The sequence below is a fragment of the Bombina bombina genome, chromosome 1, assembly GCF_027579735.1.
Source record: "Bombina bombina isolate aBomBom1 chromosome 1, aBomBom1.pri, whole genome shotgun sequence".
NCBI classification, from domain to species: Eukaryota; Metazoa; Chordata; class Amphibia; order Anura; family Bombinatoridae; genus Bombina; species Bombina bombina.
Genome location: NC_069499.1, coordinates 1,466,696,209 through 1,466,723,382, shown reverse-complemented (window position 1 = coordinate 1,466,723,382; position 27,174 = coordinate 1,466,696,209). Strand labels below are relative to the sequence as shown.

At 41.3% G+C, this 27,174-nt stretch overlaps 1 protein-coding gene across 4 annotated transcripts in view; it reads right to left on the bottom strand.

The window, feature by feature from the left end:
- The window catches only part of BAIAP2 (BAR/IMD domain containing adaptor protein 2), a 549,446-nt gene that overhangs the window by 393,356 nt on the left and 128,916 nt on the right, over nt 1-27,174 (bottom strand). For all 4 annotated transcript variants that reach the window (XM_053706634.1, XM_053706611.1, XM_053706618.1 and 1 more), the window contains exon 3: nt 9,660-9,746. In XM_053706634.1, the coding sequence (XP_053562609.1) occupies nt 9,660-9,746 (87 nt within the window). The remainder of the gene's footprint in view (nt 1-9,659; nt 9,747-27,174) is intronic.

Below are 27,174 nucleotides of genomic sequence, written 5' to 3'. Positions count from 1 at the left end.
GCATATTCTATTGTGAAAGCTACTAGAGTGTGAGATTTTGCAATGCCATGACTAAGTCCTTTTTTGTAAATACTCTGTTTAAATAACATTATGTTGTGGCTATGGAGGAAATGCTGAGGTAAAATATCTTCCTTTTTTACGTAGAGATGTTCAGTTATGTTGCAGCACTTTCAATTGCTTAAACATTTGGGTATCATGTCCCTTTAATCTAAGTAAATGCTTCCATAAACATCATCAGTCTGAATACTACAGGTAACAAAAGTAGTAAGACAACATTTAAAACCTTATTCACATGTTCCAATTACACAAAAGAAGAAATATCAGTTAGATACTTGACATTTGATATACAAATCATAAACCTATTTGTTGTGAAAAGATGGATGACAATCTTGCACTGTTCAATGATTGGATGCAATTGTGATTGGTTCATTAATAGTAACAATGTGTTTAAAAAGTACCATTGCAGGATGCAGACATATAACCTTTTTGGATAAAAAAAAACAGGTATGCTAAATGGCACACTTATTTACTTGCACTGTTCTGGTTTTTATACATGGCAGGTACAACATCTGTTAAAGGGACGTTAAGTTGCTGGGTAAATCTGCAATAGTATGCGTATTGCCCATTCTGCTATTGTTTTTCCTCATGTCTGCATCTTTCTTCAAAGAGCTTCTCTTGTTTTAAAGGGACATTCCAGTCAAAATGTAAATGCACATAGATGAATTACCACTTTTTTAGTGGCAAAAATGCTTCTAGTTAAAGTTATCACTGTTTTAGTGTTAAGATTTTTCTCTGCAAGTGCATGTGATGCATAGCTAGAAACTGTATGCTCAGTGCACCAGGATTTTAAATACTGCAGCTGCTCACAGCGCCAGGGGGCTTCTTTCATGTCAGCAGTTAACAAACAAACAGAGTCATTACCAGATGGTACAAGCACCTTAAAGTGATGGTAAAGTTGGGCTGTGTGGAATAGGTCGGTAGCTTGAATACAATATATATAATAAAGTCACAAAGTTTCTTTTTTTATTATTATTATTTCTACATATTTTTATTTGTATGTTAGTTTTAGCTCCTTACCGCTCCTTCCTCCGCCCCTTTCAATTCCCTAGTTTATCGATTCTGTGACGTAGAGAGCGGTCCCACCCGCTCTCTACGTAGGCATCCAAGATCGCTACTGAAATCGGGAGTGGTGCAAATGCTCAATGCTCTTCTATATGCAAGGAATCTGAAGAAAAATAAAGCGCATGCGCAGTGGATCAAAAGGGCGTTTTGTGTGGGGAGTTGGCCTCCTAACGGCCAGAAAATCAATTGGTAGATGAGTAAACGTCACCCAAATAAGAAAAGTAGTATATCAGCGTCGGGAGGAGAAGGGGTATGTGAAGATCGGATCTATTATCTATAATAAAACTTATTTTAAAATTAAAATTATGAATGAAAGTGGGGTTTCATTTGTATACTATTTACATGGATATGTTTCATACCGATCGAGTTTACCATCACTTTAAGCTTTCTGAGCAAGTGCTGTGTTTAAAATGCTGGTGTTATAGCTTTTTTGCCAATACATGTATATTACAGAAATGTTTCTATTCAAAACTGAAATGCATTCATGTGGATTCCAATTTTGGCTGGAGTTCCACTTTTTAAAGGGACAGTAAACCTAAAAAATAATGTTATATAATTCTGCACATAGTGCAGAATTATATAACATTATTTTACCGCTATAGTTATAAAACTCTTTTTTCCCTTTTAATATTTTAAAAACATGCCGCTTTTACAGACCCGCTCTCTGCTCTGCGGGTCTGTTTTTTTTAGTCAGCGCATCGGGCCAGCTGTATAGTCACAGCCCGGCCCGACTGCTCCATAAGACTAAGTGAAGCTCGCTCCTGCTGTCAGACAGAGCAGGAGCGAGCTGCACTTAGTCTTATGGCGCGGTCGGGCCGGGCTGTGACTATACAGCTGGCCCGATGCGCTGACTAAAAAAAAACAGACCCGCTCAGCAGAGAGCAGATCTGTAAAAGCGGCATGTTTTTAAAATATTAAAAGGGAAAAAAACATAATTTATGCTTACCTGATAAATTCCTTTCTTCTGTTGTGTGATCAGTCCACGGGTCATCATTACTTCTGGGATATAACTCCACCCCAACAGGAAATGCAAGAGGATTCACCCAGCAGAGCAGCATATAGCTCCTCCCCTCTACGTCAGTCCCAGTCATTCGACCAAGAATCAACGAGAAAGGAGTAACCAAGGGTGAAGTGGTGACTGGAGTATAATTTAAAAGATATTTACCTGCCTTAAAACAGGGCGGGCCGTGGACTGATCACACAACAGAAGAAAGGAATTTATCAGGTAAGCATAAATTATGTTTTCTTCTGTTATGTGTGATCAGTCCACGGGTCATCATTACTTCTGGGATACCAATACCAAAGCAAAAGTACACGGATGACGGGAGGGATAGGCAGGCTCATTATACAGAAGGAACCACTGCCTGAAGAACCTTTCTCCCAAAAATAGCCTCCGAAGAAGCAAAAGTGTCAAATTTGTAAAATTTGGAAAAAGTATGAAGCGAAGACCAAGTTGCAGCCTTGCAAATCTGTTCAACAGAGGCCTCATTCTTAAAGGCCCAAGTGGAAGCCACAGCTCTAGTGGAGTGAGCTGTAATTCTTTCAGGAGGCTGCTGTCCAGCAGTCTCATAGGCTAAACGTATTATGCTACGAAGCCAAAAAGAGAGAGAGGTAGCAGAAGCTTTTTGACCTCTCCTCTGTCCAGAATAAACGACAAACAGGGAAGAAGTTTGGCGAAAATCTTTAGTTGCCTGCAAGTAGAACTTGAGGGCACGAACTACATCCAGATTGTGTAGAAGACGTTCCTTCTTTGAAGAAGGATTTGGACACAAGGATGGAACAACAATCTCTTGATTGATATTCCTGTTAGTGACTACCTTAGGTAAGAACCCAGGTTTAGTACGCAGAACTACCTTGTCTGAGTGAAAAATCAGATAAGGAGAATCACAATGTAAGGCTGATAACTCAGAGACTCTTCTAGCCGAGGAAATAGCCATTAAAAACAGAACTTTCCAAGATAACAATTTTATATCAATGGAATGAAGGGGTTCAAACGGAACACCCTGTAAAACGTTAAGAACTAAGTTTAAACTCCATGGCGGAGCAACAGCTTTAAACACAGGCTTGATCCTAGCTAAAGCCTGACAAAAGGCCTGGACGTCTGGATTTTCTGACAGACGCCTGTGTAACAAGATGGACAGGGCTGAAATCTGTCCCTTTAATGAACTAGCTGATAAACCCTTTTCTAAACCTTCTTGTAGAAAAGACAATATCCTAGCGATCCTAACCTTACTCCAGGAGTAACCTTTGGATTCGCACCAGTATAGGTATTTCCGCCATATTTTATGGTAAATCCTTCTGGTAACAGGCTTCCTAGCCTGTATCAGGGTATCAATAACCGACTCAGAAAAACCACGTTTTGATAAAATCAAGCGTTCAATTTCCAAGCAGTCAGCTTCAGAGAAGTTAGATTTTGATGTTTGAATGGACCCTGTATCAGAAGGTCCTGTCTTAGAGGTAGAGACCAAGGCGGACAGGATGACATGTCCACTAGATCTGCATACCAAGTCCTGCGTGGCCATGCAGGCGCTATTAGAATTACTGATGCTCTCTCCTGTTTGATTTTGGCAATCAATCGAGGAAGCAGCGGGAAGGGTGGAAACACATAAGCCATCCCGAAGTTCCAAGGTGCTGTCAAAGCATCTATCAGAACCGCTCCCGGATCCCTGGATCTGGACCCGTAGCGAGGAAGTTTGGCGTTCTGGCGAGACGCCATGAGATCTATCTCTGGTTTGCCCCAACGTCGAAGTATTTGGGCAAAGACCTCCGGATGAAGTTCCCACTCCCCCGGATGAAAAGTCTGGCGACTCAAGAAATCCGCCTCCCAGTTCTCCACTCCCGGGATGTGGATTGCTGACAGGTGGCAAGAGTGAGACTCTGCCCAGCGAATTATCCTTGATACTTCCATCATTGCTAGGGAGCTTCTTGTCCCTCCCTGATGGTTGATGTAAGCTACAGTCGTGATGTTGTCCGACTGAAACCTGATGAACCCCCGAGTTGTTAACTGGGGCCAAGCCAGAAGGGCATTGAGAACTGCTCTCAATTCCAGAATGTTTATTGGAAGGAGACTCTCCTCCTGATTCCATAGTCCCTGAGCCTTCAGAGAATTCCAGACAGCGCCCCAACCTAGTAGGCTGGCGTCTGTTGTTACAATTGTCCAGTCTGGCCTGCTGAATGGCATCCCCCTGGACAGGTGTGGCCGATAAAGCCACCATAGAAGAGAATTTCTGGTCTCTTGATTCAGATTCAGAGTAGGGGACAAATCTGAGTAATCCCCATTCCACTGACTTAGCATGCACAATTGCAGCGGTCTGAGGTGTAGGCGTGCAAAAGGTACTATGTCCATTGCCGCTACCATTAAGCCGATCACCTCCATGCATTGAGCTACTGACGGGTGTTGAATGGAATGAAGGACACGGCATGCATTTTGAAGCTTTGTTAACCTGTCTTCTGTCAGGTAAATCTTCATTTCTACAGAATCTATAAGAGTCCCCAAGAATGGAACTCTTGTGAGAGGAAAAAGAGAACTCTTCTTTTCGTTCACTTTCCATCCATGCGACCTTAGAAATGCCAGAACTAACTCTGTATGAGACTTGGCAGTTTGAAAGCTTGAAGCTTGTATTAGAATGTCGTCTAGGTACGGAGCTACCGAAATCCCTCGCGGTCTTAGTACCGCCAGAAGGGCACCCAGAACCTTTGTGAAGATTCTTGGAGCCGTAGCCAATCCGAATGGAAGAGCTACAAACTGGTAGTGCCTGTCTAAGAAGGCAAACCTTAGATACCGGTGATGATCTTTGTGGATCGGTATGTGAAGGTAAGCATCCTTTAAATCCACTGTGGTCATGTACTGACCCTCTTGGATCATGGGTAAGATTGTTCGAATAGTTTCCATTTTGAACGATGGAACTCTTAGGAATTTGTTTAGAATCTTTAAATCTAAGATTGGCCTGAAAGTTCCCTCTTTTTTGGGAACCACAAACAGGTTTGAGTAGAACCCTTGTCCTTGTTCCGACCGCGGAACCGGATGGATCACTCCCGTTAATAACAGATCTTGTACACAGCGTAGAAACGCTTCTTTCTTTATCTGGTTTGTTGACAACCTTGACAGATGAAATCTCCCTCTTGGGGGAGATAATTTGAAGTCTAGAAGGTATCCCTGAGATATGATCTCTAGTGCCCAGGGATCCTGAACATCTCTTGCCCAGGCCTGGGCGAAGAGAGAGAGTCTGCCCCCCACTAGATCCGGTCCCGGATCGGGGGTTCTCGGTTCATGCTGTCTTTGGGGCAGCAGCAGGTTTCCTGGCCTGCTTGCTCTTGTTCCAGGACTGGTTAGGCTTCCAGCCTTGCCTGTAACGAGCAACAGCTCCTTCCTGTTTTGGTGCAGTGGAGGTTGATGCTGCTCCTGTTTTGAAATTCCGAAAGGGACGAAAATTAGACTGTCTAGCCTTAGCTTTGGCTTTGTCTTGAGGTAGGGCGTGGCCCTTACCTCCTGTAATGTCAGCGATAATTTCTTTCAAACCGGGCCCAAATAAAGACTGCCCCTTGAAAGGTATATTAAGTAATTTGGATTTAGAAGTAACATCAGCTGACCAGGATTTTAGCCACAGCGCCCTACGTGCCTGTATGGCGAATCCTGAGTTCTTAGCCGTAAGTTTGGTTAAATGTACTACGGCCTCCGAAATGAAAGAATTAGCTAGTTTAAGGACTCTAAGCCTGTCCGTAATGTCGTCTAGCGTAGATGAACTAAGGTTCTCTTCCAGCGACTCAATCCAAAATGCTGCCGCAGCCGTAATCGGCGCGATACATGCAAGGGGTTGCAATATAAAACCTTGTTGAACAAACATTTTCTTAAGGTAACCCTCTAATTTTTTATCCATTGGATCTGAAAAAGCACAGCTATCCTCCACCGGGATAGTGGTACGCTTAGCTAAAGTAGAAACTGCTCCCTCCACCTTAGGAACCGTTTGCCATAAGTCCCGAGTGGTGGCGTCTATTGGAAACATCTTTCTAAATATTGGAGGGGGTGAGAACGGCACACCGGGTCTATCCCACTCCTTAGTAACAATTTCAGTTAGTCTCTTAGGTATAGGAAAAACGTCAGTACTCGCCGGTACCGCAAAGTATTTATCCAACCTACACAGTTTCTCTGGTATTGCAACGGTGTTACAATCATTGAGAGCTGCTAAGACCTCCCCTAGTAATACACGGAGGTTCTCCAATTTAAATTTAAAATTTGAAATATCTGAGTCCAATCTGTTTGGATCAGAACCGTCACCCACAGAATGAAGCTCTCCGTCCTCATGTTCTGCGAGCTGTGACGCAGTATCAGACATGGCCCTAGTATTGTCAGCGCACTCTGTTCTCACCCCAGAGTGATCACGCTTGCCTCTTAGTTCTGGTAATTTAGACAAAACTTCAGTCATAACAGTAGCCATATCTTGTAATGTTATCTGTAATGGCCGCCCAGATGTACTAGGCGCCATAATATCACGCACCTCCCGGGCGGGAGATGCAGGTACTGCCGCGTGAGGCGAGTTAGTCGGCATAACTCTCCCCTCGCTGTTTGGTGAAATTTGTTCACATTGAACAGATTGACTTTTATTTAAAGTAGCATCAATACAGTTAGTACATAAATTTCTATTGGGCTCCACCTTGGCATTGGAACAAATGACACAGATATCTTCCTCTGAGTCAGACATGTTTAACACACTAGCAATAAACTTACAACTTGGTTATAATCTTTTTTAGCAAAAACGTACTGTGCCTCAAAGAGGTACTAAACGATTAAATGACAGTTGAAATAATGAACTGAAAAACAGTTATAGCATCAAACTTTAAAACAACACAACTTTTAGCAAAGGTTTGTTCCCATTAGTAAAAATAACAATAATTAAATTTGACATAAAAAGTACAGAGCAACGTTTTTATTCACAGTCACTATAAAATTCTCACAGCTCTGCTGAGAGAATCTACCTCCCTCCAAAGAAGTTTGAAGACCCCTGAGATCTGTCAGAGCTGAACCGGATCATGCAGGAAATATAAGAGTAACTGACTGGAATTTTTTGATGCGTAGCAAAGAGCGCCAAAAACGGCCCCTCTCTCTCCCACACAGCAGTGAAGAGAAACGAAACTGTCACAATTAAAAGCAAACAACTGCCAAGTGGAAAATAATGCCCAAATATTTATTCACACAGTACCTCAGCAATGTAAACGATTCTACATTCCAGCAAAAACGTTGAACATGATAAATACTTATTAAAAGGATTAGTGACCCTTAACAGAGTAGTTCCGGTGAAATACCATCCCCAGAATACTGAAGTGTATACATACATGTCATTATAACGGTATGGCAGGATTTTCTCATCAATTCCATTCAGAAAATAAAAACTGCTACATACCTCAATGCAGATTCATCTGCCCGCTGTCCCCTGATCTGAAGCCTTTACCTCCCTCAGATGGCCGAGAACAGCAATATGATCTTAACTACTCCGGTTAAAATCATAGTAAAAAACTCTGGCAGATTCTTCCTCAAACTCTGCCAGAGAAGTAATAACACGCTCCGGTGCTATTGTAAAATAACAAACTTTTGATTGAAGTCATAAAAACTAAGTATAATCACCATAGTCCTCTCACACATCCTATCTAGTCGTTGGGTGCAAGAGAATGACTGGGACTGACGTAGAGGGGAGGAGCTATATGCAGCTCTGCTGGGTGAATCCTCTTGCATTTCCTGTTGGGGAGGAGTTATATCCCAGAAGTAATGATGACCCGTGGACTGATCACACATAACAGAAGAAAAGAGCTTTATAACTATAGCAGTAAAATAATGTTATATAATTCTGCATTATGTGCAGAATTATATAACATTATTTTTTAGGTTTACTGTCCCTTTAACCCCTCACAGGTGCCAGATAGTAAAGCTCTACAGTTTTATACTTGGCGCCACCATCTTGGCGCTTACATATATTCTCGCACCCTGTGACAAAAAGTGGTGCACATTCACATTTTGACAACTGTAACATACAGTCCGGGTAAGTGTGCATGATACAGAATGGGAGCTTTACATTTTTGATGAAGCTGCATAGCTCAGTATTTCACATTTATTTTTTATATATCTGTTCTATAAAAACTTTATTGGTGGCTCTTAGATGGTGGCTAAGCTCTTAGATGGTGGCTTATTCACAAAAACATATACCCTTTTCCAATTGATGAGTATAGACTGATAAATAAACACAAGTACGGCCATTGGCCGAAACAAGTCAGCTGACCCATGACGCTACCAACACGCCAAGTGTGGACTTTAAAATACAATGCTGTCGATCCTTTAATGTTTAAAGAATGGAATAAAAGCTAAGTTGCATGGAAAAGCAACGCCCCGTTTGTTTAGGTTTGCTTTGGATCTAAGATGGTGGCGCCCAGGGTGAAGATGCAGAGCGTCACCAATAAGCACATGCAAAGAGTTAAAATAAATAAAAGGAAGCCGCAGGAACAAAAAGGAAAAACGTTAGCATGGTGAATAGTAACTATTCTGTTGTGCCAAGTCCCTTTAAAAGGACAGTTTACTCAAAAAATGTCTGCCCTTTAACTTGTTCCCAATTATCCTCTTTACTTGCTTGAGTATATTTAATTTGTTTAGAAGTATGTCCTTTACCCTTATATTGGCATTTGAAATGTTTGATTTAGTCTGTGGTATTCCCACCTATTCTGAAAGTTTCTGCCCTTAAATCAAAGCTATAGATAAGCTGCGTAAACACAGCCAGCAGAATAAAATTACACTCCCAGTGGAGTATAGAAGAGATAAAGGTAATAAAATCTTAATTTTCCATTGTTCTCTCCAAGTATTGGTCTTTGGTTTACAGACAGATATAAGATAAAGAAGAATGTATATGTACACAATGTGATAAAGTAATGAGATCTGATTATACCTACAAGCGCAACCCATTTATTAGGTTGTGGCTTCAAAACACAAAATCAGCTTTTTAATATACACAAATAAACCTTAAAAAGCTAATTCTTATACATTTTATACTCAGCAGTTCGTAATTAAAAAAAAGTAATTGGAAACAAATTAAGGAAAAAACTATTTTATAGGGTACTGTCCCTTTAAGTTCTACTTCAGTAACCTTATAAAAGGTTTTGTGCATGTTACATTCATTCATTATATTCATGCACATTAGACTATGAGTAAGTTAAGATTGGCAGATGCAAAACAGATAATCTGCAATAGGAAGGTTGCACATTTAGTATTAGTACGCTTTGAAAACATCTATATTTAGTTACATATGTAAAATTTAAAAAAAAAACAGTTTATGCTTCCTTTTTTTATTCTTATTTATCTTCAAATGACTGTTAGAACACATCTATGGTTCATTGATTACAAAGACAATTTATTTAAAATATGCAGATTTTTTATTTATATTTTTAGGTGATTGGCCAATGCCAGCTGAGCTTGCAATGACAAGACTCCTCTGGAATATGAACAAAATCTTTGTGATCAGGGTGGCAATAAAACTATAGCAGTCATCTGCCTCACTTACCAAGTTCTTTAGAGCCTTGGCTTTCACTGGCCAATTCTCCCATTTTTACCAGAGCATCAAAGTAGCCTTTTGCTGCAAATGTTACACCTAAAAAAAAAAAAACAACAAAAAAAAAGTCGCATTTTTTAAAAGTGATAAAAAGTTGAAAAACATTATTGCCCCAACCCATTAGCTGGCTGGATATGACAAGCAAGAGCTTTCAATAATTTGATAGACTGTGAGCCATTGATTTGTGAGGTTTTAGTAGGAATTAATCTTGGTTCACCTACAGGTGTGTAAGTATACAGCCTATACTTCCAGTATATCATATTCTGTTTTATATAATGCAGTAATCATTAATGACCAATTGAGAATTTAATTAATCAGTGCTGCTCAGCCAGGAATAAGTGAACAGATGTCATTAGTTTTGAAGTAACAATGTTTCTCAACTCCAGTCCTCACGTACCACTAACAGGACTAGTCGCTAGTGACAAATTTAATCCATTATCCGATTGGTTGTGCATCCGGTGACCTCACAGAGACATGGACCAATCAGATCATTCAATAACAAGAGAGGGCAGAAAGTTTCAGGGAGTTCTGGTCTAATCAGAGCCTCGGGCACCGCAACCGCCTCTGGGAACCTAACCATGGGTCCCATACCCCATAACGTGCTTTTAAAGGTTCTCGGACAGATCGGACTGTTATCCGATTGACATTTGTCTGTCAGATTATTATCCGTCGCACAGGCATTCTGTCCAAGAACCTTTAAAAACACGTTGTGGGGTTTGGGACCCATGATTAGATTCCCAGAGGCAGTTGCGGTGCCTGAGACTAACTAGAACAGAACCCTCTGGAGCATATCTGCCCTTGGCCGTTATTGCATAATCTGATTGTTCCGTGTCTCTGTGAGGTCACCGGATGCACAACCAATTGGATAATGGATTAAATTTGATGCTAGCGCCTTGTCTAACAGGTCAGATTTTAATTATATCTTATTTAGAGCACATGTAAAATAATCAGCTGATGGGTGACAGCAGGTTAGTAACCATGGTTACCGATCAGCTGATTATTTCACCTGTGCTCTAGTTAAGATATCGTAAAAATCTGGTTTATTCAGGGTACTTGGAAGAATGAAGTTGAGAAACACTGACCTTAATGATATCCCTAAATTTAGAAATTGGTAGTAACCACACAATCTCCATTACAAGTTTGTGAATTTTTTTGTTGTTTTTTTTTTTTTTTTAATAATTATTATTTTATGATGTATTAAGACCTGTTAAGCTAACAACTGGAACATAAAACTATACAAACAAGAGTGGAATGGGTTAACTAAAGCATATGTATGCATATAAACATATATAAAAGGAGAGAACGAAGAATAATTGATAAGAAGTAAATTAGAAAGTTGTGGGTTTTATATACCTTTAAATTATCAAGATATATTTTTTTTATTCATCTAAAGAAAAGGCTGCTGTTTTTGGTGAATAACTCATCTATGTTTGGAGAAAACTGCTGGATTTTGAAAGCTGCATGCTAAAGAAAATCAGATTTATTTTTACCTGTAATATGGAAATCTGTCATTTATCATCAGATTCATACATATAAATAGATAGTATTAACTAATGTAGATGCAAATGTAGCTTTATTCTCTTTATGCAAACAGATCTTACAATCTGCACATGAGAAAATGCCTTTTTTTTTCTTTTAATGCACAATATTTTCCAGCTGTCGTGTATTCTAACCACAGTAACTATCAATGATATATAGGTGTGTTTTGCAATCAGAACACAGCTAAAGGTAATGCCAGAAATCTGAAATTTGCTTGCTCAGAAACAGAGCTTTTTAATATGTCTGACTGATAGCATTTTAGTCTTTCTTTTTTTATTTGAAATATATCAATTTTGTTCAGAATTCTATATCCAGAATGGAATAAAAATAAAAATAAAAAAAGGATAGAATTTTAGAAAAAACATAAAACATAATTTATGTAAAAACTTACCTGATAAATTCATTTCTTTCATATTAGCAAGAGTCCATGAGCTAGTGACGTATGGGATATACATTCCTACCAGGAGGGGCAAAGTTTCCCAAACCTCAAAATGCCTATAAATACACCCCTCACCACACCCACAATTCAGTTTAACGAATAGCCAAGAAGTGGGGTGATAAGAAAGGAGCGAAAGCATCAAAAATAAGGAATTGGAATAATTGTGCTTTATACAAAAAAATCTTAACCACCACAAAAAGGGTGGGCCTCATGGACTCTTGCTAATATGAAAGAAATGAATTTATCAGGTAAGTTCTTACATAAATTATGTTTTCTTTCATGTAATTAGCAAGAGTCCATGAGCTAGTGACGTATGGGATAGCAGATACCCAAGATGTGGAACCTCCACGCAAGAGTCACTAGAGAGGGAGGGATAAAATAAAGGCAGCCAATTCCGCTGAAAAAATAATCCACAACCCAAATAAAAAAAAATTGAAATAATAAGCAGAAGAATCAAACTGAAACAGCTGCCTGAAGTACTTTTCTACTAAAAACTGCTTCTGAAGAAGAAAACACATCAAAATGGTAGAATTTAGTAAAAGTATGCAAAGAAGACCAAGTTGCTGCTTTGCAAATCTGATCAACAGAAGCTTCATTCCTAAAAGCCCAGGAAGTAGAAACTGACCTAGTAGAATGAGCCGTAATCCTTTGAGGCGGGGACTTACCCGACTCTACATAAGCATGATGAATCAAAGACTTTAACCAAGACGGCAAAGAAATGGCAGAAGCCTTCTGACCTTTACTGGAACCAGAAAAGATAACAAATAGACTAGAAGTCTTTCTGAAACCTTTAGTAGCTTCAACATAATATTTCAAAGCTCTTACTACATCCAAAGAATGTAAAGATCTCTCCAGAGAATTCTTAGGATTAGCACACAATGAAGGGACAACAATTTCTCTACTAATGTTGTTAGAATTCACAACTTTAGGTAAAAATTTAAATGAAGTCCGCAACACCGCCTTATCCTGATGAAAAATCAGAAAAGGAGATTCACAAGAAAGAGCAGATAACTCAGAAACTCTTATAGCAGAAGAGATGGCCAAAAGGAACAAAATTTTCCAAGAAAGTAATTTAATATCCAGAGAATGCATAGGTTCAAACGGAGGAGCCTGTAAAGCCCTGAGAACCAAATTAAGACTCCAAGGAGGAGAGATTGACTTAATGACAGGCTTGATACGAACCAAAGCCTGTACAAAACAATGAATATCAGGATGATTAGCAATCTTTCTGTGAAAAAGAACAGAAAGAGCAGAGATTTGACCTTTCAAGGAACTTGCAGATAAACCCTTATCCAAACCATCCTGAAGAAACTGTAAAATTCTAGGAATTCTAAAAGAATGCCAAGAGAATTTATGAGAAGAACACCAAGAAATGTAAGTCTTCCAGACTCGGTAATAAATCTTCCTAGACACAGATTTACGAGCCTGTAACATAGTATTAATCACTGAGTCAGAGAAACATCTATGACTACGTATCAAGAGTTCAATCTCCATACCTTCAAATTTAATGATTTGAGATCCTGATGGAAAAATGTGCCTTGAGATAGAAGGTCTGGCCTTAACGGAAGTGTCCAAGGTTGGCAACTGGCCATCCGAACGAGATCCGCATACCAAAACCTGTGAGGCCATGATGGAGCCACCAGCAGTACAAACGAACGCTCCATTAGGATTTTGGAAATCACTTTTGGAAAAAGAACTAGAGGCGGAAAGATATAAGCAGGTTGATAATTCCAAGGAAGCGACAATGCGTCCACTGCTTCCGCCTGAGGATTCCTGGATCTGGACAGATACCTGGGAAGTTTCTTGTTTAGATGAGAGGCCAGCAGATCTATTTCTGGAAGTCCCCAGATTTGAACAATGTGAAGAAATACCTCTTAGTGAAGAGACCATTTGCCCGGATGTAGCGTCTGGCGACTGAGATAATCCGCTTCCCAATTGTCTATACCTGGGATGTGAACCACAGAGATTAGACAGGAGCTGGATTCCGCCCATACAAGTATCGGAGATACTTCTTTCATAGCCTGAGGACTGAGTCCCTCCTTGATGATTGACATACACCACGGTTGTGACATTGTTTGTCTGAAAACAAATAAACAATTCTCTCTTCAGAAGAGGCCAGAACTGAAGAGCTCTAAAAATCGCACTGAGTTCCAAAATGTTGATTGGTAATCTCGCCTCCTGAGATTCCCAAACCCCCTGCGCTGTCAGAGATCCCCATACAGCTCCCCAACTTGAAAGACTCGCATCTGTTGAGATCACAGTCCAGGTTGGACGAACAAAAGAGGCCCCTTGAATTAAACGATGGTGATCCAACCACCAAGTCAGAGAAGATCGAACATTGGGATTTAAGGATATTAATTGTGATATATTTGTATAATCCCTGCACCATTGGTTCAGCATACAAAGCTGAAGAGGTCTCATGTGAAAACGAGCAAAAGGGATCGCGTCCGATGCAGCAGTCATGAGACCTAGAATTTCCATGCACAAAGCTACCGAAGGGAATGATTGAGACTGAAGGTTTCGACAAGTTGAAACCAATTTCAGACGTCTCTTTTCTGTTAGAGACAAATTCATGGACACTGAATCTATTTGGAAACCCAAAAAGGTTACCCTTGTCTGAGGAATCAAGGAACTCTTTGGTAAATTGATCCTCCAACCATGTCTTTGAAGAAACAACACAAGTTGATTCGTATGAGATTCTGCAGAATGTAAAGACTGAGCAAGTACCAAGATATCGTCCAAATAAGGAAATACCGCAATACCCTGTTCTCTGATTACAGAGAGAAGGGCACCGAGAACCTTTGAAAAGATCTTTGGAGCTGTTGCTAGGCCAAACGGAAGAGCAACAAACTGGTAATGCTTGTCTAGAAAAGAGAATCTCAGGAACTGATAGTGATCTGGATGAATTGGAATATGAAGATATGCATCCTGTAAGTCTATTGTAGACATATAATGCCCTTGCTGAATAAAAGGCAGAATAGTCCTTATAGTCACCATTTTGAATGTTGGTATCCTTACATAAAGATTCAATATTTTTAGATCCAGAACTGGTCTGAAGGAATTCTCCTTCTTTGGTACAATGAACAGATTTGAGTAAAACCCCAGACCCCGTTCCAGAACTGGAACTGGCACAATTACCCCAGCCGACTCTAGGTCTGAAACACATTTCAAAAACGCCTGAGCCTTTACTGGGTTTACTGGAATGCGTGAGAGAAAAAAAAAAATCTTCTCACAGGCGGCCTTACCTTGAAACCTATTCTGTACCCTTGTGAAACAATGTTCTGAATCCAAAGACTGAATCGAATTGATCCAAACATCTTTGAAAAATCGTAACCTGCCCCCTACCAGCTGTGCTGGAATGAGGGCCTCACCTTCATGCGGATTTAGGAGCTGGTTTTGACTTTCTAAAAGGCTTGGATTTATTCCAGACTGGAGAAGGTTTCCAAACGGAAACTGTTCCTTTAGGGGAAGGGTCAGGCTTCTGTTCCTTATTCTGACGAAAGGAACGAAAACGATTAGCAGCCCTATATTTACCTTTAGATTTTTTGTCCTGAGGCAAAAAGGCTCCCTTCCCCCCAGTAACAGTTGAAATTATTGAATCCAACTGTGAACCAAATAATTTATTACCTTGGAAAGAAAGAGAAAGCAAAGTTGACTTAGAAGTCAGATCTGCATTCCAAGATTTAAGCCATAAAGCTCCTCTAGCTAAAATAGCTAAAGACATATACCTGACATCAATTCTAATGATATAAAAAATGGGATCACAAACAAAGTTATTAGCATGTTGAAGAAGTTTAACAATGCTATAAGCATTATGGTCTGACACTTGTTTCGCTAAAGCCTCCAACCAGAAAGTGGAAGCTGAAACAACATCAACCAAAGAAATAGCAGGTCTAAGAAGATTACCTGAACATAAATAAGCCTTCCTTAGAAAGGATTCAAGCTTCCTATCTAAAGGATCCTTAAAAGAAGTACTATCTGCCGTAGGAATAGTAGTACATTTAGCAAGAGTATAGATAGCCCCATCAACTTTGGGGATTTTTTCCCAAAACTCTAATCTATCAGAAGGCAAAGGGTACAATTTCTTAAAGCTTGGTGAAGGAGTAAATGAAGTACCCAGAATATTCCATTTCCTAGAAATTACATCAGGAACTGGAAAAACTTCTGGAATAACTACATGAGGTTTAAAAACTGAATTTAAACGCTTATTAGATTTAATATCAAGAGGACTAGACTCCTCCATATCTAATGTAATCAACACTTCTTTAAGTAAAGAACGAATAAACTCTTAAACAAATATGAAGATTTATCAGTGTCAGTATCTGAGGCAGAATCTTCTGAGCCAGATAGATCCTCATCAGAAATAGATAAGTCAGAATGATGGCGGTCATTTAAAAATTCATCTGAAATATGAGAAGTTTTAAAAGACCTTTTACGTTTACTGGAAGGAGGAATAACAGACAGAGCCTTCTGAATAGAATTAGAAACAAATTCTCTTACATTAACAGGAACATCCTGAACATTAGATGTTGAAGGAAAAACAACAGGTAATGGATTATTACTAATGGAGACATTATCTGCATTAGAAAGTTTATCATGACAACTAACACAAACTACAGCCGGAGGAACAGTTACCAAAAGTTTACAACAAATGCACTTAGCTTTGGTAGAACCAACATCAGGCAGCGTCTTTCCAGAAGTAGATTCTGATCCAGGGTCAGGTTTGTGACATCTTGCAATATGTAATAGAAAAAACAACATATAAAGCAAAATTATCAAATTAATTAAATGACAGTTTCAGGAATGGGAAAAAATGCAAAACAAACAAGCCTCTAGCAACCAGAAGCAACAAAAAAGTGAGACTGAAATAATGTGAAAAAAACTGGCGCCAAGTATGACGCCCACATTTTTGGCGACAAACATTTTTGGCGCCAAAAAACGTCTGTAACACACATGCGTCAAAAAATGACGCAACCACGTGAAAACCTTTGCGCCAAAAAAGGTCGCGCCAAAAATGACGCAATAAATTGAAGCATTTTCTGCACCCGCGAGCCTAACAGCCCGCAAAGAAAAAAGTCAAATTAAAATTTTTTAAGGTAAGAAAAAATATTTATTCATATGCCTTTTCCCCAAAAAATGAAACTGACAGTCTGAAAGAAGGAATACGGATTATCCTGAATCATGGCAAATATAAGTTTAAAACATATATTTAGAACTTTACATATAAAGTGCCCAACCATAGCTTAGAGCGTCATAAATAAAATAAGACTTACTTAACCCAAGACACTCATCTACATATAGTAGATAGCCAAACCAGAACTGAAACGAGAATCAGTAGAGGTAATGGTATATAAGAGTATATCGTCGATCTGAAAAGGGAGGTAGGAGAAGAAATCTCTATGACCGATAACAGAGAACCTATGAAATAGATCCCCTAGAGGAAGACCATGGTATTCAAATAGGCAATACTCTCTTCACATCCCTCTGACAGGAAAACCGGGCTTCAGCCTGCTGCGAAGCGCATATCAACGTAGAAAACTAGCACAAACTTACTTCCCCACCTCCATGGGAGGCAAAGTTTGTAAAACTGAATTGTGGGTGTGGTAAGGGGTGTATTTATTGGCATTTTGAGGATTGGGAAACTTTGCCCCTCCTGGTAGGAATGTATATCCCATACGTCACTAGCTCATGGACTCTTGCTAATTACATGAAAGAAATTATGCTTACCTGATAATTTCATTTCCATCGAGGGGAGGAGAGTCCACGGCTTCATTTATTACTATTGGGAATCAAGAACCTGACCACCAGGATGAGGCAAAGACACCCCAGCCAAAGGCTTAAATATCTCCCCCACTTCCCTCATCCCCCAGTCATTCTGCCAAGGAACCAAGAACAGTAGGAGAAATATCAGGGTATAAATGGTTGCAGAAGATGAATAAATTTAGGTCCGCCCATCAGAGATACGGACGGGAGCCGTGGACTCTCCTCCCCTTTAGATGGAAAACATAAATTATGCTTACCCGATAATTTAATTTCCATCAAGGGGAGGAGAGTCCACATCAAGGTTATGAAGTAACCTCTCCTTTGAAGAAGGGTTAGGACACAAAAAGGAACAACCATTTCCTGATTGATGTTACGGTTAGACACCACCTTGGGGAGAAACCCAACCCAGTGCGAAGTACAGCCTTATCCGCATGAAACACCAGATAAGGATGATCACTTTGTAAGGCAGCTAGTTCAGATACTCTGCATGCCGATGCAATAGCCAACAGGAAGAGAACCTTCCAGGACAGAATCTTAATGTCTATGGAAAGCATAGGTTCACATGGAACCCTCTGCAAAACCTTAAGGACTAAGTTTAAGCTTCAAGGCGGTGCCGACTGTCTAAAGACAGACCTGATTCTAGACAGAGCCTGAACAAAAGATTGGATGTCAGGGAGCTCAGCGAGTCTCCTATGCAACAAGACTGATAAAGCCAAAATCTGTCACTTTAAGGAACTAGTGGCAGGACCTTTCTCCAAACCCTCTTGGATAAAGGACAGAATCATATATTAATAAAAAGAAAAAATATACCTTATAGAAGCACTCTTAGTCAAATATACTTTATATTCAGTTATTATAGTACACATACACTATAATATACCTACTGTGCACAGTGAACACAAAACTAAATGTGGTACAGAAATTATATAACAGGTGAATAAGAAAATATTCATGCCTAAATCGCACCAAGCAAGAAAGGAAAAACACATACAGACATTGCAGTAATAAAGTAGTTGGAATCCAGACTACTCATAGTATTCAAAATAAACAACAATAGTTCACGATACTTATCGTAGGCTGTTCACTTTAGACCATCAAACACTGCAGTCTGTAATACTATTGCATCCGATGTAGGCAATGTAAATCCACTTATTTGTAATCCAATGGTGGTACAGTCGCACAGGTCTGTTTACAAAATGGCCATGCGAATCCAGAGCGGCAGTGATCCTGGAAGGAGATCCAATAAACACAAACGGCCAAAGACCAGGTAACCCCAGTACACGCAAGCCGTAACAAAAACCAGTGTCGTAGTCCTGACACCCTCTCCTTCTACACTCACTCACTTCCTGATGGACCGGAAACAGTTACGTAAAACAATGCTGCTGCAACCGTGAATTATGTCTTTCCTTGTAATGCTCAGAATCAGACTGAGCTTTGCCGACGTATGTTTTACCAGTAATTAGGCTTCATCTGGGCTAGTGTATAGTGAAGTTTGACATTGCCCTCTTTTAAGGTTGATCAATGTGTAAACGCCTCCGAAAATAAGGCCAGTGAATATAGGTTCCTATATAAACAAGTTGTAATTTATTGGAAGCTTTATAATGAGTACTTTCGTACATTCCTGCTCCACTATATTTATATACATTCTTGTAACTTAATGCTTAGTGCGTAAAAATCTTTAGCTTAATGACTCTCTTAAAGTGACAGTTATTGTGTTATTATCAACTCTGATTCAGCAACTGTAATATGTATTATACTTACAGGAAATGACCCAAATTATTTTCCTCATTAAGGCCCTGGGGAGTAAGTGTTCCTAAATTAAAGATCCACTTGCTTTCACGTTGTAGCAATATTTCATCTATATTGCCCCCTCTAATTCCCAAATTAACTTTGTCAATACCAATGATTCTAAAACTACTTGGAGAGGAATTATGGTATTCAGTAAAGTGTCTTGCCACACTTGATGTAACAACATTATGTTCAATGTCTCTTATATGTTCTAAAGTGATTCTAGACAGAGCCTGAACAAAAGATTGGATGTCAGGGAGCTCAGCGAGTCTCCTATGCAACAAGACTGATAAAGCCGAAATCTGTCCCTTTAAGGAACTAGCGGAAGGACCTTTCTCCAAACCCTCTTGGATAAAGGACAGAATCATGGCAACCACATCCTCCACGGCCACGAAGGAGCAATCAGAATGGCCGAGGATCGCTCCTGTTTGATGCGTGCCACTACACGAGTTAGAAGTGGTAACGGTGGAAAAATGTAAGCTAGGCTGAATCCCCAAGGAACCGCTAAGGCATCTATCAACACTGCCTGAGGATCCCTGGACCTCAACCCATATCGAGGTAGCTTTCAATTGAGTCTGGAGGCCATGAGATCTATCTCCAGTGTTCCCTATCTGAGACAAATCTCCGCAAACACCTCAGGGTGAAGCGTCCATTCCCCTGGATGGAAGGATTGTCTGCTGAGAAAGTCTGCTTCCCAGTTGTCCACACCTGAAAACGTGAATAGCTGAAAGCGAGCAGTCTTGGGACTCCACCCACTCCAGAATACGAGACACCTCCCTCATCGCGAGGAAGCTCCTCGAACCCCCCTGATGGTTGTTGTAGGCCACCGAGGTAATGTTGTTGGTCTGGAATCTGATGAAACCGACCGACCCCATAGAAGGCCATGTCTTCAGAGCATTGTAAATTGCTCGTAGTTCCAGGATGTTGATCGGAAGGAGAGAGACTCCTCCCTGGACCACTTTCCTTGTGCCATCCTGGCACCCCAAACAGCTTCCCATCCCGTCAGACTGGGGTCCGTGGTCACAATCTCCCAGGATGTTCTCAGGAAGGATGTCCACATGGACAGCTGCTCCAGATGAATCCACCAAGAGATGGGAGTTCTGAGTCCAAGCATCCATGGATATCAGCTGTGATAGATCTGAATGATCTCCGTTCCACTGTCTCAACATGCACAATTGAAGAGGTCTGAGATGGAACCTGGCAAATGGTATGACATCTATGCTTGAAACCATGAGACCAATCGCCTCCATACACTGAGCCACCGATGGGCTTGTGGAGGACCGAAAGGCAAGACAGGTGGACACAAGCTTCCTGCGTCGCTGATCTGTGAGATATATCTTCATGGACATAGAGTCTATTATCGTGCCCAGGAACTCCACCCTGTTGCTGGGAACCATGGAACTCTTTCCTGAGTTGATCTTCCAACCGCGAGATTGGAGCAAAAGAAAAAGAGCCCTCAAATGATCCTCTGCGAGGCTGAATGACAGCGCCTGAACCAGGATGTTATCCAGGTACGCAGTGACCACAATGCCCCTGGATCTGGCCACTGCAAGCAGTGCCCCCAGAACCTTCGTAAAGACTTTCGGGGCCGTCGCCAGACCAAACGGAAGGGCCACAAACTGGAAGTGTTGGTCCAGAAACGCAAATCTTAGGAACTTGAAGTGGTCCCTGTGAATTGGCACATGAAGGTAAGCGTCCTTCAAGTCTACAGTTGTCATGAACTGTCCCTCTTGAACTAGGGGCAGAATAGATCTGATTGTTTCCATTTTGAACGATGGAACACTCAGAAGCCTGTTTAAACACTTTAGGTCCAGAATCGGGCGGAACTTGCCCTCCTTCTTTGGAACCACAAAAAAGGTTGTAACAGTACCCTAAGCCACTTTCTGCATGGGGTACTGATACAATAACCCTGAAAGGCCTCTCTCTTCTCTGGTCTTGAAGACAGGTTTGACAGTAGGAATCTGCCCTCGGGCAGATGGGATCTGAACCCTATCCTGTAACCCTGGGAGACAACTTCTAGAACCCAAGGGTCCTGAACGTCCTGCAACCATGCATCTAAGAATAGAGATAATCTATGTGATCAGGAGACCGGTCGGGCTTCATGACGATTTCATCTCGGCGGGTTTCTTGCTCTGCTTAGACTTGTTCCAAGATTGAGCCGGTTTCCAAGATCCCTTGGACTGGTCAGCTTTCGCAGTGGGTTGTTGGCACTGGGCCTTGTCCACACGAAAGGGACGAAAAGAAGATCCCTTAGGCTTACCCTTCTTATCCTGTTGTAAGAAAGCGCCCTTGCCTCCCGTCACCGTGGATATGATAGAATCCAATCCTGGACCGAACAGTATCTTTCCTTGAAACGGCAGGGACAACAGCCTCGATTTAGAGGTCATGTCCGCAGACCAAGATTTTAGCCACAGAGCCTTGCGCGCTAAAACTGAAAAACCTGACAAATTAGCATTCAGGCGACTAATTTGCATATTGGCATCACAGATGAAAGAATTGGCGACCCTCAGCGCCTTAATCTTCTTCTGTAACTCCTCAATGTGGGTCTCTCCCTCGACCATTTCACACAGGGATTCACACCAATGTCACAGCTCCAGCGACTGCCGCAACGGCCACTGCTGGCTGAAAAACAAACCCTTTGTGTTGAAACATCTTTCTCAACATGTTTTCTAGCTTTTTATCCATGGGCTCTTTAAACGATGAACTATCCTCGAGGGGAATAGTCGTCCGCTTCACGAGCGTAGAGATAGCCCAATCCACCTTAGGGATGGTCCCCCACAGCTCAAGCTGAGAGTCCGAAATGGGGAACAGTTTTTTAAAAGAAGGGGAAAAGGATGAACCTAATCGCTCCCATTCATTTTTAATAATATTTGCCATCTTAACGGGAACCGGGAAAGTACTACCCTGTCCTCGTATACCTTGTCAAGCTTAGAAATCGCAGGTTCCTCCGGGATCTTAGCTTCCGGAACCTTTAGAGTAGCAAGCACCTGCAGCAGCAGAAAGGGCAAATTCTCCATCCTAAACCTATAACCAGGCTCCTTCGCAGCTGGAGGTTTAGATGACGCAGACTCCGACCCAGAAGGGGCCTCCTCCGAAGAGTCGGAGTGGCCTCGTCATCTTATAGAACCTCTGGATCTTCCATCGGCGTAGACAAACCCTGGGCCAGGCCGCCATGATACACCCTACGCTTGTGCTTAGCAGAACGTGGTTAGGTATAGATCACCTTAGAAAACCGCTGATTCCAGTTGGTCTGCAAAGTCTGGCGGTCAACAAATCTCTCCCGAAGCAATTGGAAATGAATGTAGGGAACGCACCTCACGGGACGAAGAACCCTCAGAGGTGGACGGCTCAGAAGTACTAGACATCCGTTTACATTTAGATGTTGTAACTTTATCAAGGCATGTGGAACATAGTTGAGCAGGCTGATCTTCCAGAACCTCCTCACAACACAGAAATGAGACTCCATAGCTTGCGCTTTTGATCAGACTAACTAATTTACAAAATGGGCACCTTTATACTGCCAATGACCGGGGCACTCACCACCTCCTAAGACCCGGACCCCAGAAACCATTTACGTCTCCAGCGCCACAGATCAACAGAGGAGAGATAGACACACCGAGTCACATGGAGTGCCTGGCAGGACCGCCCCTGCACTGGGAAAAAAAAAACGCTCAAAAAATGGCAGCACAAGTTTCCAGCAAATAACCTGAAAGTTCCACACATTGCCAGAGCCTCATGTCGCACATAACGCAGCAATGACACAACCCCCCTTCCAGGAATATTAACCCTTGATTCTTTTTTAAAAATAAAGAGGCGCCACACTGTGACCCTGTCTTCTATGTTATCATTAGTAATAAAAAAATGAAACAATCTTACCAGAAACTACGCCGTGGAACAGGAACACAGCCCTTCAAGTGTGAAAGGTTAGTAGCCTCGCTCCTGACATGGACTTGAGTGTAGAAAGCAGGCAGCGAAACTTGTCAACCCTGATTGCTTGTGGAGCTGTTAATATGAGTCGGGATGGTTTCGCAGAAAGACTCTCCCTGCATCTCCGGACTCTAACTTTCACCCAGGCTCTCACTGAGAGGCTGACAGAACTACTTAAAACTCCAGTCCCAATGCGAAGAGTACTACCCTGTATAAGAGACTACTCCGAAACTCCGGCACTTCTCTGCCATTCTCCTGTGACGAAAGACAAAGAATGACTGGGGGATGAGGGAAGTGGGGGAGGCATTTAAGCCTTTGGCTGGGGTGTCTGACTCCTCCTGGTGGCCAGGTTCTTAATTCTCAATAGTAATGAATGAAGCCATGGACTCTCCTCCCCTTTAGATGGAAATGAAAACATTCTAAAAAATGCATTTTCACTGAGAAAATCTAATCAGGTTATACTTCCAAAAACATTTCACATGGACAAATGAAAACACAAAAGTCAAGATGATATTTAAATCATTACACAAAAGAAAAAAGGGGGGATCCAATGGCACTACTGAAAAATCAAATAAAACTTCCTATAGCTCAGATTTTATGATTAATTATAATTTATTAATTAAGATTAAATTAGCCATAAAAAATTAAATGACAATTCCAAACTACTTTATACTGAATATATAATAACCTTTTAGGTTTGGTGATATTTCAGGTCATTTTCTCCAACATAGGTGTGTCCGGTCCACGGCGTCATCCTTACTTGTGGGATATTCTCTTCCCCAACAGGAAATGGCAAAGAGCCCAGCAAAGCTGGTCACATGATCCCTCCTAGGCTCCGCCTTCTCTAGTCATTCTCTTTGCCGTTGTACAGGCAACATCTCCACGGAGATGGCTTAGAGTTTTTTGGTGTTTAACTGTAGTTTTTATTATTCAATCAAGAGTTTGTTATTTTAAAATAGTGCTGGTATGTACTATTTACTCTGAAACAGAAAGGTGATGAAGATTTCTGTTTGTAAGAGGAAAATGATTTTAGCAACCGTTACTAAAATCGATGGCTGTTTCCACACAGGACTGTTGAGAGGAATTAACTTCAGTTGGGGGAAACAGTGAGCAGACTTTTGCTGCTTGAGGTATGACACACTTCTAACAAGACGATGTAATGCTGGAAGCTGTCATTTTCCCTATGGGATCCGGTAAGCCATTTTTATTACATAAGAAAAAAAGGGCTTCACAAGGGCTTTTAAGACTGTAGACATTTTCTGGGCTAAAACGATTGATATATAAGCATATTTTAATACTTCATAGCTTTGAGGAATTATTTTATTCTTGGGAATTATGTAAAATAACCGGCAGGCACTGTATTGGACACCTTATTCTCTAGGGGCTTTCCCTAATCATAGGCAGAGCCTCATTTTCGCGCCTCTATTGCGCACTTGTTTTTGGGAAGCATGACATGCAGATGCATGTGTGAGGAGCTCTGATACATAGAAAAGACTTTCTGAAGGCGTCATTTGGTATCGTATTCCCCTTTGGGCTTGGTTGGGTCTCAGCAAAGCAGATACCAGGGACTGTAAAGGGGTTAAATATAAAAACGGCTCCGGTTCCGTTATTTTAAGAGTTAAAGCTTTCAAATTTGGTGTGCAATACTTTTAAGGCTTTAAGACACTGTGGTGAAATTTTGGTGAATTTTGAACAATTCCTTCATACTTTTTCACATTTGCAGTAATAAAGTGTGTTCAGTTTAAAATTTAAAGTGACAGTAACGGTTTTATTTTAAAACGTTTTTTGTACTTTGTTATCAAGTTTATGCCTGTTTAACATGTCTGAACTACCAGATAGACTGTGTTCTGTATGTGGGGAAGCCAAGGTTCCTTCTCATTTAAATAGATGTGATTTATGTGACACAAAATTTAGAGAAAATGATGCCCAAGATGATTCCTCAAGTGAGGGGAGTAAGCATGGTACTGCATCATCCCCTCCTTCGTCTACACCAGTCTTGCCCACACAGGAGGCCCCTAGTACATCTAGTGCGCCAATACTCCTTACTATGCAACAATTAACGGCTGTAATGGATAATTCTATCAAAAACATTTTAGCCAAAATGCCCACTTATCAGCGAAAGCGCGACTGCTCTGTTTTAGAAAATACTGAAGAGCATGAGGACGCTGATGATATTGGTTCTGAAGTGCCCCTACACCAATCTGAGGGGGCCAGGGAGGTTTTGTCTGAGGGAGAAATTTCAGATTCAGGGAAAATTTCTCAACAAGCTGAACCTGATGTAATTACATTCAAATTTAAACATCTCCGCGCCCTGCTTAAGGAGGTGTTATCTACTCTGGATGATTGTGAGAATTTGGTCATTCCAGAGAAATTATGTAAAATGGACAAGTTCCTAGAGGTCCCGGGGCCCCCCGAAGCTTTTCCTATACCCAAGCGGGTGGCGGACATTGTAAACAAAGAATGGGAAAGGCCCGGCATACCTTTCGTCCCTCCCCCTATATTTAAGAAATTGTTTCCTATGGTCGACCCCAGAAAGGACTTATGGCAGACAGTCCCCAAGGTCGAGGGGGCGGTTTCTACTCTAAACAAACGCACCACTATACCCATAGAAGATAGTTGTGCTTTCAAAGATCCTATGGATAAAAAATTAGAGGGTTTGCTTAAAAAGATGTTTGTTCAGCAAGGTTACCTTCTACAACCAATTTCATGCATTGTTCCTGTCACTACAGCAGCGTGTTTCTGGTTCGATGAACTAGAAAAGGCGCTCAATAAAGATTCTTCTTATGAGGAGATTTTGGACAGAATTCATGCTCTCAAATTGGCTAACTCTTTCACCCTAGACGCCACTTTGCAATTGGCTAGATTAGCGGCGAAAAATTCTGGGTTTGCTATTGTGGCGCGCAGAGCGCTTTGGCTAAAATCTTGGTCAGCGGATGCGTCTTCCAAGAACAAATTGCTTAACATTCCTTTCAAGGGGAAAACGCTGTTTGGCCCTGACTTGAAAGAGATTATTTCTGATATCACTGGGGGCAAGGGCCACGCCCTTCCTCAGGATAGGTCTTTCAAGGCCAAAAATAAACCTAATTTTCGTCCCTTTCGCAGAAACGGACCAGCCCCAAGTGCTACGTCCTCTAAGCAAGAGGGTAATACTTCTCAAGCCAAGCCAGCCAGGAGGCCAATGCAAGGCTGGAACAAAGGTAAGCAGGCCAAGAAACCTGCCACTGCTACCAAGACAGCATGAGATGTTGGCCCCCGATCCGGGACCGGATCTGGTGGGGGGCAGACTCTCTCTCTTCGCTCAGGCTTGGGCAAGAGATGTTCTGGATCCTTGGGCGCTAGAAATAGTCTCCCAAGGTTATCTTCTGGAATTCAAGGGGCTTCCCCCAAGGGGGAGGTTCCACAGGTCTCAATTGTCTTCAGACCACATAAAAAAACAGGCATTCTTACATTGTGTAGAAGACCTGTTAAAAATGGGAGTGATTCATCCTGTTCCATTAGGAGAACAAGGGATGGGGTTCTACTCCAATCTGTTCGTAGTTCCCAAAAAAGAGGGAACATTCAGACCAATCTTAGATCTCAAGATCCTAAACAAGTTTCTCAAGGTTCCATCGTTCAAAATGGAAACCATTCGAACAATTCTTCCTTCCATCCAGGAAGGTCAATTCATGACCACGGTGGATTTAAAGGATGCGTATCTACATATTCCTATCCACAAGGAACATCATCGGTTCCTAAGGTTCGCATTTCTGGACAAGCATTACCAGTTTGTGGCACTTCCGTTCGGATTAGCCACTGCTCCAAGAATTTTCACAAAGGTACTAGGGTCCCTTCTAGCGGTGCTAAGACCAAGGGGCATTGCAGTAGTACCTTACTTGGACGACATTCTGATTCAAGCGTCGTCCCTTCCACAAGCAAAGGCTCACACGGACATTGTCCTGGCCTTTCTCAGATCTCACGGGTGGAAAGTGAACGTAGAAAAAAGTTCTCTATCTCCGTCAACAAGGGTTCCCT